At 53.3% G+C, this 12,746-nt stretch overlaps 1 protein-coding gene across 1 annotated transcript in view; it reads left to right on the top strand.

Annotated features, from left to right (window-relative positions):
• Positions 1-68: 68 nt before the first annotated feature.
• CSUI_002351 (uncharacterized protein) overlaps positions 69-12,746 on the top strand; it is a 19,816-nt gene continuing 7,138 nt past the window's right edge. Inside the window, exons 1-8 of the mRNA XM_068062553.1 lie at positions 69-2,419; positions 2,900-6,624; positions 6,920-7,058; positions 7,959-8,279; positions 8,592-8,748; positions 9,597-9,836; positions 10,710-10,876; positions 11,204-12,451. Coding sequence (XP_067925470.1) covers positions 1,013-2,419; positions 2,900-6,624; positions 6,920-7,058; positions 7,959-8,279; positions 8,592-8,748; positions 9,597-9,836; positions 10,710-10,876; positions 11,204-12,451 — 7,404 coding nt within the window. The 5' untranslated portion in view covers positions 69-1,012. The remainder of the gene's footprint in view (positions 2,420-2,899; positions 6,625-6,919; positions 7,059-7,958; positions 8,280-8,591; positions 8,749-9,596; positions 9,837-10,709; positions 10,877-11,203; positions 12,452-12,746) is intronic.

Below are 12,746 nucleotides of genomic sequence, written 5' to 3'. Positions count from 1 at the left end.
GGCTCATCCGCTTGGCCTTCCCCGTGGCGGGCGTGTCCGATGCCGGACAGTCGAGCCGAGGCGTGTGGTAAGAGGGGTGCAGACCTCGCCGCTACTGACGAGGGGGGAGCATTCATCCTCGTATTCTTTTTTTTCGCTGACGGTGCGCTTGCCAACTTAGCCGCAAAGGAGCAAGTGGCCGAACCAGTGGGTCCAGGACAGAACGCCTTTTCCGAAATAGCGTGAAGGCCCGGTGCAAGTCCCTCTGCGCGTGCAACCAGCAGGCTTACCGCACAGCAGTATGTCAACACTTCACGGCCAGAGTCCACATTAGGATCGGTTTATAGTCGGACAACGCCCCCTGCCGACGAGACTGGCCGCCATTACTGGCAGGGAGACGAGCGAGCCCGCGAGCTTGCGGCTTGCCAAACAGCACTCCTGCAATGTGAGAGCTCGCCCTTCCATGGCCCGCCGGATACAAGACTTTTGTCCCTTTTTGAGGCGCTTCTCTGTCTAGCGCTGAATATCACACGTAAGGTCGTGCTGGGCCACGATTGGCACTCCGTCTTCGATGAGGACTTTTTTGCCAGGTCGTGGCTGGGCTGCTACGCCTAGCGGACCATCGCAGGTGTGTCTTTTCACTTTGAAAGGCTTTTCCCGGTGGCATTAGCGCATTTTCTCCTCTCTTTTCCTACTTATGCTACACGGTTTCTGCGTGTAGAGACGAGGCCATGGACGCGCATGCGTTCTGGCGAAGGATTGCGGAGTGAGCAGTGTCAGCGTTCCAAAGTGAAGCGGCGGCTCGCCGTATATAGTCAAGAGACAGCCCGGTTTTTGTCCGCGTTGCGGCTGTTTGCTGCGTTGTTTCGCCTGTTGTACTCTCTGCACGCCCATTTTGTGATTGTTTTGACCTCAAGGGGAAAGCATGTGACGCGTGTTTGACTTGCCGGCATGACAGATTTCCGGTTGTGCTGCAGCGAGCTCAGATGATCTGGCTCCGCTCTTGGTGACGAGACGGCATAAACAGCGGAAAATGTTTCGATCCGGCGTGCGTCCGGACGCTTGCATATTACCAACTTACACTTTATTTCGCCTCGCTCGGGTGTCGAGTGAGTTTTGCAGGGCGGTTGGAGGCTCCGAGCTGTGTGTGCCAGACAATGGCGGCAGCAAGGGGAGTGAGGCGCCGTCCGTCACAGTTCACGGGCCGCGGGTGCCTGAAAACGCGGAAGTGCAGACATACGGTCACCGGGTAATGCCGTCTTCTTCTGCAGCGGGGATGGCCTTGTTGCCGTCTGTACAGGCGTGCTGTCGGGAGTTACAACCAACAGACGGTACCTCGGAGAAAGGGAAATCAGTGATAGTCGATCACCGCAAGCCGTCGACAGGGAACGAGCGCAACCATGAGAGCAGGGCATACGAGGAATCAGGAGAAAGATTCTCCCCTGACACGGACGGAGACGTAGGGCCTGCTTCGTTCGGGGACGTTTCTCCCCTTTGCGAGGAGTCAGCCGCCCACTTGTCTGTTGTCCGTCGTTGCTGGCTGCCGTGCGGCCGGGAGTACGTCGGTCCGATTCCTGTTTTCCTGTCTGCTTTCCTGGTTAGCGTGCACGACCGTGGTGTTTGTGCTAAGCCATCGAGAAAGAGCTTCGGTGATTTTTACTTCAAACCCCTCAGGACTGTCGGATCGATAGTTGTAGCTGTTTTCCTTTTAAGTATCCTGAATGTTTTTTGTGTCGCTGCGTCGTCGTCTATCTTTTTTATTCGTCCGTTACACCGGTCGCCTCTCTCCAATCCGTTTCTCCAAAGCCCTCCGGAGATCCCGCCTGCAGGTCCTCAGAGTCTCCGTGCGGGTGGAGCGTTTCAAAGGCGACTTCAGGAAGAGTCGGCCGTCTTCGAAAAAGATTCGAACGGTTATTCGTTTTCCCTACACCCATACAGTGCGTCATCGAACCCCACAAATGGTGCGAGGTCGGATACGCTCAAGAAGGTACCAGTAGGCGGGAAGGGTTGCTTGACTATCGGGAACGCACTTCATATCTGGGGAGGGTCCAGTAGGAGTCTTCCACCTGATCATCTTCGCACTAATCAAAGAGGTGATGGAGTAGATAATGACGTAGGACTCGGTGTAAGGGAAAAGGGAGGGTCATCTAAAGAGGAGACACAGGAGAGGTTTGAGGCACCAACAGACTGTCTGTTGCGTGGGACTTGGTGGCCTACAGCGCAGCAGGACGATACCTTTAGCGGACATGAACCTGACCATTTCGAGGGAAGCGATCAGACTGTTTTGAGTGGAGATCAGGAGTTTGACAATGGGATGCCGAGTGTGGAGAACATCAAGAAAGACGGCGTGAAAGCGCACCATAGTCTGCTTGAGACTGCTGCAAGAGTGTGCGCTGCCGTAGGCGGTAGCAGTTCTCACAAGGCTGCAATATTGGAACAAGTAAGTAGTAGTAGAAATGGTACGGAAGGCTGGTTGTTCCGTTTCTCGATAGTACACCACTCCGCGCCGAGACGGCGGGGTCTCTTGCGTATCTCTATTCCGATGTTTGTTTGCCTTCACCCAAAGAAGTGTGGGGTAGGACGTGTCGTAGCGACCCCGCCTGTCTTCTCTAAAGGCATATGTGGCTTCCGGCGTAGTGACTGAGCCCTTGTCGTTGAGTTTCAGCCACCGGGTGTTTTGCTCAACCATATGCAGCAGAATGGCTAAGAGTTTCGGTGCTTTTACTGCCAGACTGTAGCATAATGGGCCTTCATACCCGAACTGCGAATCCACTGTGTTGTTGATCGGAGTTTTCAGTAGCCACTGCAGGAGAAGTCCAAGTCGCTTGTATGCATGTACAACTTTCGAAGCATTCGTGGCTGTTGTTTTCCTTCTCTGGACCGGAGCTGATGCACTTTTCTATGTGCTTGTTTTTCATAGACGCTCAGGGAATCTTCTGACTCGGATTCTCCGTTTTTATACCGGGAGGCGTTAGCTGCAGAAGTCGGCCGAGACCGCTGGAGAACAAGGATAACGTCCAGTCGAGTAGGCTATGCTTTGCTGGACCACTTCTGTAGTCGTCCCTCTGGTGTCTCGTCATTCAGAGATGCTATAGGAGTATATCGCGTCCCACGCCAGCCTGTCCTGCCTCAGGCACCATCTAGAGATGACACTGGAGAAGTTTCTAAGCCCTCTTCTGCGTTCACCACGACTTCTCCGTCTTCCACGGCGACTACCTTTAGTACCCTTGACCCGTCATCATCTTCGGCCGAAGACAGTAGCGGAGGTTTCGCCGTCGCGATACGGTCGTACGCGGGCACTCTGGCAGCTTACCTGGTACCTTTGGCAGTGGGTCTCGTGTTACTCCTTGTCGTTCTTCCGGTTTCTGTTCTTCTCGCATCCGGGGTGTGCTGCTGCCCAAGCAAAGGAGGCGTCTGTTGGGGATGTGGCGGCTGCTGTCTGAGTTGTTGGTGTCTTCTTAGACGAACGCGCTCCTCCTCGTCTTCATCGTCTCTTGCATCCAGACCATGCCATCAACGATCGTCGACAGGTAGAAGTATTTCCCAGAGTCATCATGGAAGTTATCGCCTCGCAAGAAAGGGCAACGGGGTTTTTCCGTCTTCTGGTGGTTCGTCTTACCCTGCATCAGAAGGAGGAGGAGACGATTGTCTCCCTGGGTCGCAAGTAGAAAGATTACCGTCATATACCCGTGTGTCAACGGGAAACTTAATCTCCTCTCCTTCTCAACAGACTAGAGAACCGTATTCTCTAGCATCCAGAAGACCTGAAGAGAACTGTCGTGATGGGTCCTTTGTGTCTCTGTGGGTGTTGCGGCCGTCTGTACGGGTGTTCAGCGTTACTATGACTCTTCTGCTGATATGTGGTGTTGCGACATGCGTCGTTTTCATGTTTCTTTTTACCGCGCGTCTCCATCAGGCTGTGGACGATACCCACTGTGCTGTAAGTGCTGCCTTTGTTCAACTGTTCTATGGGGGACTTGGCCCCCCGGTCCCCGATGTCGGGAGGCCAGATACATTCAATTCAACGGCAGGTCCTGACATCAGTCTCATCGTCCCGTCAGGAACACCAGCAACAGCAGCTCCCGAAGGCGGAGGTCAACTGATTCAGACAGGAAAGGACGTTCTTTCTGCATCTTCTCTTATTGCCTCATCGCTTCAGTCCGTTGAGCTCGGTAGCAGACGCCAACTGCAACAGAAAAAGGTGTTGAGTGGCGTGGGTAATGATGTTGGGCCAGGGGAGCTGTTGTCTGTAAATGATATACAACACCTTCTAGGATCTTACATGTCAAGGAAGGGTGGGCACACAACTGCGGATGGAGAGGCTGCTGTCTCGGGGTTTTCTCGTGTCCCCTCTTCTTACGACAAGCTGCTTTCGGACATGGGAGGACGAAAAATGTCGGTCTCAAACCTTCCGCCCCATGAGCATGTACAGTCTGGACTCTTGAGAGACACGCACAACGGCACATCCACGCCTACTACTCCGTCAGGACCACCCGCTGTCGGGTATGACCTACTTTCATCCCTAGGGTCTGCACAATTTCATAATTCCTCTTTCGGAGTATCGTCGTCCCCGCTGGTTCATCTGTCCGAACTGGCAAACTCGTCGTCGCCTGTTTCGTCTTTTCCATATGGTGTCAAATCTTTCCTACGGGAACACGGCATCTCCACGGACGCAGTCCAGGAGGCCGCCCAGGCAGTTGTGGATGCTTTAGGCGATTCTCCCTCTTCCCGCATGCTTGTGAGACACGCGGCTGCCCTGTTGGGCTTGGATCTTCCCTTTGACGGCGTTGGCGGTTCTGGAAAAAAGACTGTGGGCGCGCACAGTAGAAAGGGAGCAAAAATTGATCAGTCTGCGGGCAGGCCTAACTCGGCACCTGCGTTGAAGGTGACGATGCCCGCGGAAGCGAAAGGTATGACGGAGAACGCAAAAGAAGTAGGAACGGCACGCCCCACCTTAGAAGCTCCTGTGAGAAGCACATTTCCGACTTCGCCGGAGAGAGAATCTGATGGTTTGGGTCTAGCGGGTCATACCGCACGAGACGATAATGCTAGGATACAAGGAGGGGGGGTTGTCTCGTCGAGACGTGGGGCGGGGGCACCTGTCGCCGGTGTCGGTGGAGATGTGTCAGTTGGCTTTGGAGAAGCACAGCAGAAGGGACTGAAGATCCACTTAACCGGCTCTGGGGTGCGACGTTTGAGCAATTACAATGCCGTATTCCCTCACCCGACTGTCGGTACGCTCACGGAAGTGCCCTCGAACAAGTTCAACAACCGCGGCCAGGGGTGGGAGGAGGAGCGAGCTATAGAACAGGCTGAAAGACAGCGAGGGCAAAAGGAGGATAACAAGCAGTCGCGCAATCCCATGGGCCAGTGGGCTAGTAAGGCACTTAAGTGGGTGTGGAATCTTGTGTCTGGGATAGGTAGCAAGACTCCTGGAAAAGACAACAACAGTCTACAGGCCGAGCAACTGCTCACCAGTCACGCCAGTTCCCCCACTGAGGAACCAGCGTTGCCCCCAGTGAAGAACGAAGCAAGTGGAAGCCAGATGAATACCTCCAGTGCTCTTGACAGAGAAGAATCAACCGGCATTCATGGGGCCAGTTTCTCAGCCCAGGAGTCGTCGTCATATCCGCCGAAGGAAGAACTTGTAACGCAAGTTAATGCCCCTGAGGGTGCTGGTAACCAAGAGAAGGGAACAGGTGTCTCTACAGTTGTTCCGACCCGCAGGAGGGGCTCAGATGATTACTCCCCTAGTAAAGTACAGCGACCAAACCGGAGTAATGTTGTTTCGGTATCTGGGCGAGTCCCCAATGGCAGCGTTTCTTCAGATCCAGTTGGCGAGGGCTCATCCAGTCTGAAAACCTTACCCAACGAAAACGATGAAAACCGAGAGGGTTTGCCCAAGGCTGAACCGTCATCACCTGAGCCCCCCCACGCACCTCAACAAGGGTCGGGCGGACCCAGTAGCGCTACAGAGAAAGACGGAGGTTCTCTGCCGACGGATGGTGTGTCCACCGCGGCACCATCAGCATCATCACCAAAGGCGTCGGTTGTTTCTGAGGACGGCAATGAAAGTTTCGCGAGTGCTAATTCGCAGGACGAGGGTGAAGGAACAAGTGTCGAATTGCCGTCCCCTGGAGCCAAGCCAGGCTTAGAAGGCGTTGCATCGAACCCGGGCTCTCCTTCCGTGCAGGGCACTAGCGAGCGAGACCGTACGATATTGAAACGCCTCGTCCCCCCGACAAAACTCTTCGTGTTAGGTACCCCGGATCAGAAGGTGCCAATAGGGGAGCGTCCGCCAGCATCGGGTGAAGCTTCACAGTGGGTTCCGAACACAGAGACATCGTCTCCGGGTTTACTTGTCGGTGTTCCGCGAGTCATAGGTCGTCAGATGCAAGAGGAGAAAGCTTCAAGAGAAGACGGCACGAAGAAGCACATATTGTCGTCCCCTCCGGGGAGTCTTTTTCTGACGAAGGCCGCTTCTAATGGGGGGGTTGGTGGTGGAGGCCAAACGCGCGACGGTGAACAAAAGCCTGACAAAGTAGAGAGCGTTGCGGAGCCTGTACTAGAGACAGAGGCGACAGCGGTGAAAGACACGGAGACGATGAGCGGCGGTTTCGCAGGTTTAAAGCCAGCCCTGAAAATGTAAGGAAAGGATGCCTCTGTTTGCACATTTCGGATATAAGGTGGGGCTTGGCATGAATTTCGTCCACGTTCTTCTGTTTTTTCGTTCTTGAAGGAGGTTTCCATTGTTAGAGTGAAAAATCCCATAGTAAGTATCCCGGCACCCCTGGTCGATGATGGCACCGACCGGGCGGAGTGGCTGTAATGAATGGCTGTCCAGGTATAAGACTGTCTGTCACTCACGTAGCCTTCATTGTGGCGTAGTTCTGTACGAGAACAGAAGGGGGGTGAGTGGCCTCTTTTGGTTTTTTTCCAGAGTAAGCCACATCCGTGACGTGACGGACGGGTCTTCGCCCGATGGACTCCGTCAGGCCGTCTTAGACGCTGCTGTCTCAGGCTTAAACGTCGAGCTTCCCTTGGCGCTTTTAGCCGAGCATATGGAGAACTTACAAGAAGTAAGCAGTTGGTGTGGCATTTTTTGTGTAAGGCTCCTGCCCACTCGTGTTTCGTCTCTCTGTTGCGTGTTCGTCCTCTCGGCGTATGCTTTCCGTGCCGTCCAACAGAGTATCCATATCTTTCTTTCTACCAGGTCGTGCGAACCATATTCTGGGAGATCAGGCGGGACGAGCGAGACAGCAGCGGCTCATTCGTTATGTAGGGGGCAGAGCAGTTCAATGCCACGCAAGAGCGCACACATACATGGTCGCCCGCGAATCTGTATAGACTTCCTGGTACCAGGCCGCGCATCCCTCCTCTCTTCAGGAGTCTCTTCCAAAAGTTTATGTGGCGTCAGTGGATGGAAGCGCAGCTTGCATCCGTCATGTGTTGGCTGTGCGTACGTATTGCCGTGGTTGGCTGACAGTGCCTGGTCTGGAAGGTCGAAAACGTCAGCTGAACGACGTGTCTTATCCAGACACAGGCTGTTACAGACGTTTCTTACGGTGGTTGTATTCCGGAGCAAAGTGATGTACGCATGAAGAAGAGAGAGATTCAGATGCAACGTGTTTGACACCTCTCCTACACACAGGCTTGAGTTTCAACTCGAAGAGAGAAGGCGCAGCTGGGTTTTTCATCTCGTCGCCGCATCATACATTGTCTGTGGGTCAGAGCCGTGTGGACCGTAGAGCCATTGGCAATCAGGCTGCCAACCGTAGAGTCGAGTTTGTTTTGCGTGTCATCGGTTTAACAGGGCTCAGCAGGTGATGGGCGGGAATAGGCTGCCTTCTCCCGTCCGTGTACGCCCGGTGACGAGTAGTCATCCGATGGTGTGTCGGGACCCGGGGGCAGCTCTTGCGTCCGGTTGTTTTCTCCATGGGGTATGTGTACGCACGTTCTTGTGGTGTTTGGCTGTGCAGATGATAACGTCCCAAACTTTGGACAGTGTCTCCGAGGGGTCTAATCGGTCTAGTTTCCATAGGTCCTTGGGCCAGCTGGTGGTGGCCCCGGTCCTGCACGTGATGCAGGCGCAGCTTCCCAAGCTTCGTGAGGTGATTCGCCAAACACAAGAGAATTGCCGACAGACCGTTGTGACAATCAAGGATATTGAACGGAGGGTATCGGAAGCTTTCACCAAGTACTACAGCGTGGATGAAGCGACAGAGATGGTGGAGGAGGCGAGTGTGGTTGTCGAACGGCAGCTCGCTCGGGCTGAGATCTACAAGAAGCCTGTTGTAGTGGTAAGCGATCTCTTTCTCACCCCTCAAACTATCCTGCATCTGTTTCACTTTTTCATATGTGTGCACTGGAAACGTACTTTTGGAAGACCCGGAAACGTGTTTCGTATCTTTGCCGACTGTATGTGGACGGACGATGCGGGAGTCTGGTGTGAACTCGGTGGAGGTGTTCTCCCGTGGTGCTGCGGTCTCGAGGAGGTTATCTCATTGTCCCGTCCGAGGAATGCACTTATCCGTCAGCGCGTCTGCTTTGATCGTCAGATCCTTAGTGTCCACTTCTCAGAGGGATGGATGTGTGTGCTTTTTTCTTTACAGGCTCTCTATGTTGCAGGGGGCATTGCAGCGATGCTTCTCCTTTTCTTCTTAGCATCGATGCTGTACATCTTCCTAGGGTGGCGACGCGGCAAGTCGAGTATCTCGTCTTGTTGTGTGCTTCTTCTGTGGCCGCTTGCCCTCCTGACAGCAATACTCCGTAAGCCCAAAGACCAAGCACCGTGTGAACTTTTTCAGCGGTGAAGTTCAGTCTCGTGGGGTAGGAGGTTATTCGGGTGTGCATGCGGGCGGGTTGAGGTTCCTGTGTTCGCAAGGTGGGGGAAAAGTTTTTGCGTATTTGTTTCTCAGCATGCGCATGCACTTCGAGTGAGTTGCTGACGTCTTGACAAAGAGCGTTGTAGCGCCTATGGGACTGAGTGTGCGTTGCAGGATACCAAGCAAAGCTGAACGAAGACTCTGAAGGGGCTTTTCTATTATCTACGCTACGCGAAAGTGGTTCAAGCCAGCGTGCTCTTGGTCGGAGTAGAGTGACTTAAGCAAGACGCTGACTAGGGGGGGATCACTACTGGAGGGAGACTCAGAGAAAGAGGCGTTGTCTCTTCGTATTCAGTGTCATCGGAAGCTAGTGTGTTTTGTCGTTCTTTCTGTTCCAGTCGAATTATGGTGTTCCTCTCATATGTACGGGAGTTCCTTACGTGTGCACAGCAGTTGGTACGCTTGGATGAATATTTTTCCCACACACATGGGTTGATAGTGATCGAGTGCAGAAAGACTCCTTCCGAAAGCTCTGACATGACAAGTATGATAGAGCCCTCGCCACTTCGTGCATACTAGGGCGGGATCACAAGTGTTTTGGGTGGCTCGGGTGGTACTCTACGGGAGCCTAGCTAGTCTGCGCCGGGAATCGATAGCTGGCTGAGTGGGAAGATAACACGACAAGCAAAAGCAGTTGTTCTTTTTCTAGCACCGAAGAGGGCGGGAAGAGGATCTTTCCGTGGTACGGTACTGGGTTCCCCTCCACTGCGACGACTTGTGTGCCTGCTACAGTGTTCACTGCTGGAGGAGCCATGCTAATCGCATCGGTCCTTCAAACGGATGCCTGTATCTTCGTCTCCACGGAAGTTCAGCATCCGGGTATGATCGAAGCATTGTTGGGTGTACCGGGCGTATCTGATCCTGACAAGGCGTCGGAGAGTCAAGGCGCGGCCTCAGTCGCAAAGGCCTGCTTGGGCAATACAAATGAGGAGACTGTGGATCGCAATTTGACGTCAGCCCTAGGACTTACTGGTATGTAGTTTTTACGTGGTTCTTTCAGAGATCGTTCGTAAGCGTTAGTTTCGAGAACTCTAACATTAAGCCAACGTGTAAGAAAATGGCGGTCTGTGGTGCTAGTTGAACGTGGAGAAGCCCCTCCGTCTTACCATGATTCCCCGTGCCTGACTGTTTCTCCATTGCGATAGACTGTTGTCCGTGTCTGCCTGCTGGCTCTTCCCTGGTGTCTCGGCGTCGCAATATAACACTTTTCCAGTTGCAAAGTCAGTGTCTGTCGCGCTGTATGGACTCGCGTGTATGTTCTGTATCTTAAGTCGCGATTTCACTTGCACTCGGGAGACGTGGGTGTGAGCCGTAGTCGTGGTTGGGAGGCTCGTTCGAAGTTCCAGTTGAGTGTAGAGCGCTAGTTGATGACACCCAGCGAGGAGGTCTACTGGAAGAGATTTCTGTTCCTGAGTTTTCCATAGTATCCTCGTCATTTATCTGTCAAGGTCTATCTGGATGGCTTCCTTGAATGCTGCGCGCACCCGGGCTTTTGCCGACGCGCGGTACCTTCGCATGTTCCGTAATTGCTTTGTTCATATCCTTAGGCCCGTACATGTATATATATGTATATATATATGTGTACGTATATATCCGTGGAAGCTGTCCCGTATGACTAACAAGTATCTCTAGAGGTACAATGCCAGCTTTGCTGGCTGAATTCAGAAGAGTGCTTCGAGAGCGCGGGGCTGAAGGGTGTCGGAGTATCAGTACTTCGGCTGGTTGAAACTTTATCGACCTGCCAACGCGTTTGTGTCAAATATCCGAGTAGATGTCTGTTTTTCGCCGACAGTATATGGTACCACTCTGTGGAGCTTAGCGGACTTGTTTTTGTGTGGACTACAGACGTTGCAGAATCAGTGGGCTCGTTCGAAGGAATGCTGCAGGAGGCAGTGTCGAGTCTTGATCTGTCAGGAATAGATCAGGTTCTTCTAGCTGTGTCGATGCTGTGTAAACTCATCCATGACACCGCTTGGGTATACTTTATAGACAAAGACGCACTTCAAGCAGAGGTAAGGGTTTTTCTGAAAGAAGGGGACAGCGATGCGTTTGCGTAGATGGAACTGTTCGTAGCGGTGTATCCGCATGAGTATTCGCATGTAGGATGGGTTTCTCTCATCTTCGTGGAGGACGGTGCATGTGTTTGCTTTCACATAAGCGCTGAGCCTCTCGGTTTGTCGGTCAGCGCAGGTTCACGGTGAGGGTCTGTCTGTTAAGAGACGCAATGGCTCGTCGGTAGCGTAGAGTAGTGAACAACACAGGTCTCGGCCTAATGTCAAGGCGAGATGTCGCGGAACTGTGCTTGTTCCTGCGCTGATATGTGTTGCTTCATCTCCCAGGGTCTAGAGTACCGCCTGGATGCCTATCCAGTTGTGAAGTATAGCGGTTTGCAAGACAAACGACGAAGCTTCCGTTCTTTCTTTGACATTCCCACTGCGGATTTGACGGGACCCCCAACTCTCACCCGCCAAGACTTGATAACTGTCCCGCCTAGATGGGATGGAAATCCCCAGGAACTCTTTGAGTTCTTGAAGAAGGAGGCCGCCCGCCTTGAAGCACAGTCAAGGAAATTGCAAAGTGGTAGTAGCGACGCGGTCGCGCATCGAGGTTCAGGTGGAAGTACAGAGACAGTGTTGCAGAGGGGTACGTCTGCAGAATCGACTCCTTGGGACAGTTTTCCGAAGTCACGCCCGGATAGCGTAGATAGGGGAGTGGTGACACTAGACGGGTCTTCGCTCGGAGTTGGTGGATTCTCAGGATACAAAGGGAACTTGAAGGGGCCTCCTCAAGCCGGATTGGAGCTTCTAGATCGGTTCATGAAAGGAGGCTTGAGCGAGCACGGTAGTCGGAATAATGATGGGATTTCTGGGAATGGGATACTGCTGGGCGATCTCGTTCGCTCAGGTCCAAGGAAACTCGGGGACGCTACAGTGCCTGGAGAAGGTAATGGGCTTCCGCTACAGCGGGACGCGGCGGGAGGGGCCTTTGTCTCCTACGGCCTTTTAGACGTCGAAAGTGCCATTGCACCGTTCTACTTTGAAGCTCTCCATAAAGGCGACACTCACCTCGACCCGAAGTTTTGCATCGATGATAACTTCTCAGTCAATTCTCCTGTAGTGCAGAAAGAAATCGCCAAGCGTCAGGATCCCGCAGATCGTCTAATGTTCGAGAACTCTCTGTGGTTGGCGGGAGTCAAGCAGCGGTTGCGAACGGGAGCAGAGAAAAGGGGTGGGGAAGATCAGCCGCAATCCGATGCGGACATGCAAGGCCAAGGGGGAATGTCAGGGACGTCATTTGGTCTCGAAGGCAATTCTTATGAAAAAGAGAGGGTCCGTGCTCTGCCGTTTCGCTGTTCTTTCAAAGTTCCAATCGGAGAGGCAGAGTTGCAGAAAGCTCGTGAGCAAGAAGCCGGACGCCGAAAGGGATTGAGGCTTGTGTTGGATAGCGAGGATGTGGCAGACAGCGGAAAACTGGAGTCGGCTGACAACGCGGTGCTTCTTCCGTATCGCAGAGAATGGAGACCGTGTAGCTTCGACGAATGGCTGGAGCTCATCGAGGGTGAGGAAGCTCCAGCGCTCATGACGCAAGTACGTCTGTCCAAGGGGGTAGTTATCTATGGTGTACCTTACATTGGCGCGTATACGCGGTGATCCAGCTGGGGTCTTGAAGCATTACGTCGGAAATCCGCGGTTCAGAGCCAGCGAGACGTGCGGTGAAGAACAGTTAATGAAGCCTGTGTGGGTGAGCAGACGTATTAGATACGGATTACCAGACAGTTCAACATGGCGGCTCGGGTCAAGGTTGAGGTCAGGGGTTTAAATTAGCAGCCGTCGTTTGTTTCGACATTGGGGTGTTCCGAATGTAGCCTTCGTCTATATGTTC

Source organism: Cystoisospora suis (assembly GCF_002600585.1).
Source record: "Cystoisospora suis strain Wien I chromosome Unknown contig_1002, whole genome shotgun sequence".
Lineage (NCBI taxonomy): Eukaryota > Apicomplexa > Conoidasida > Eucoccidiorida > Sarcocystidae > Cystoisospora > Cystoisospora suis.
The sequence above is the reverse complement of the archived record's forward strand: the minus strand, read 5'-3'. Positions and strand labels throughout refer to the sequence as shown.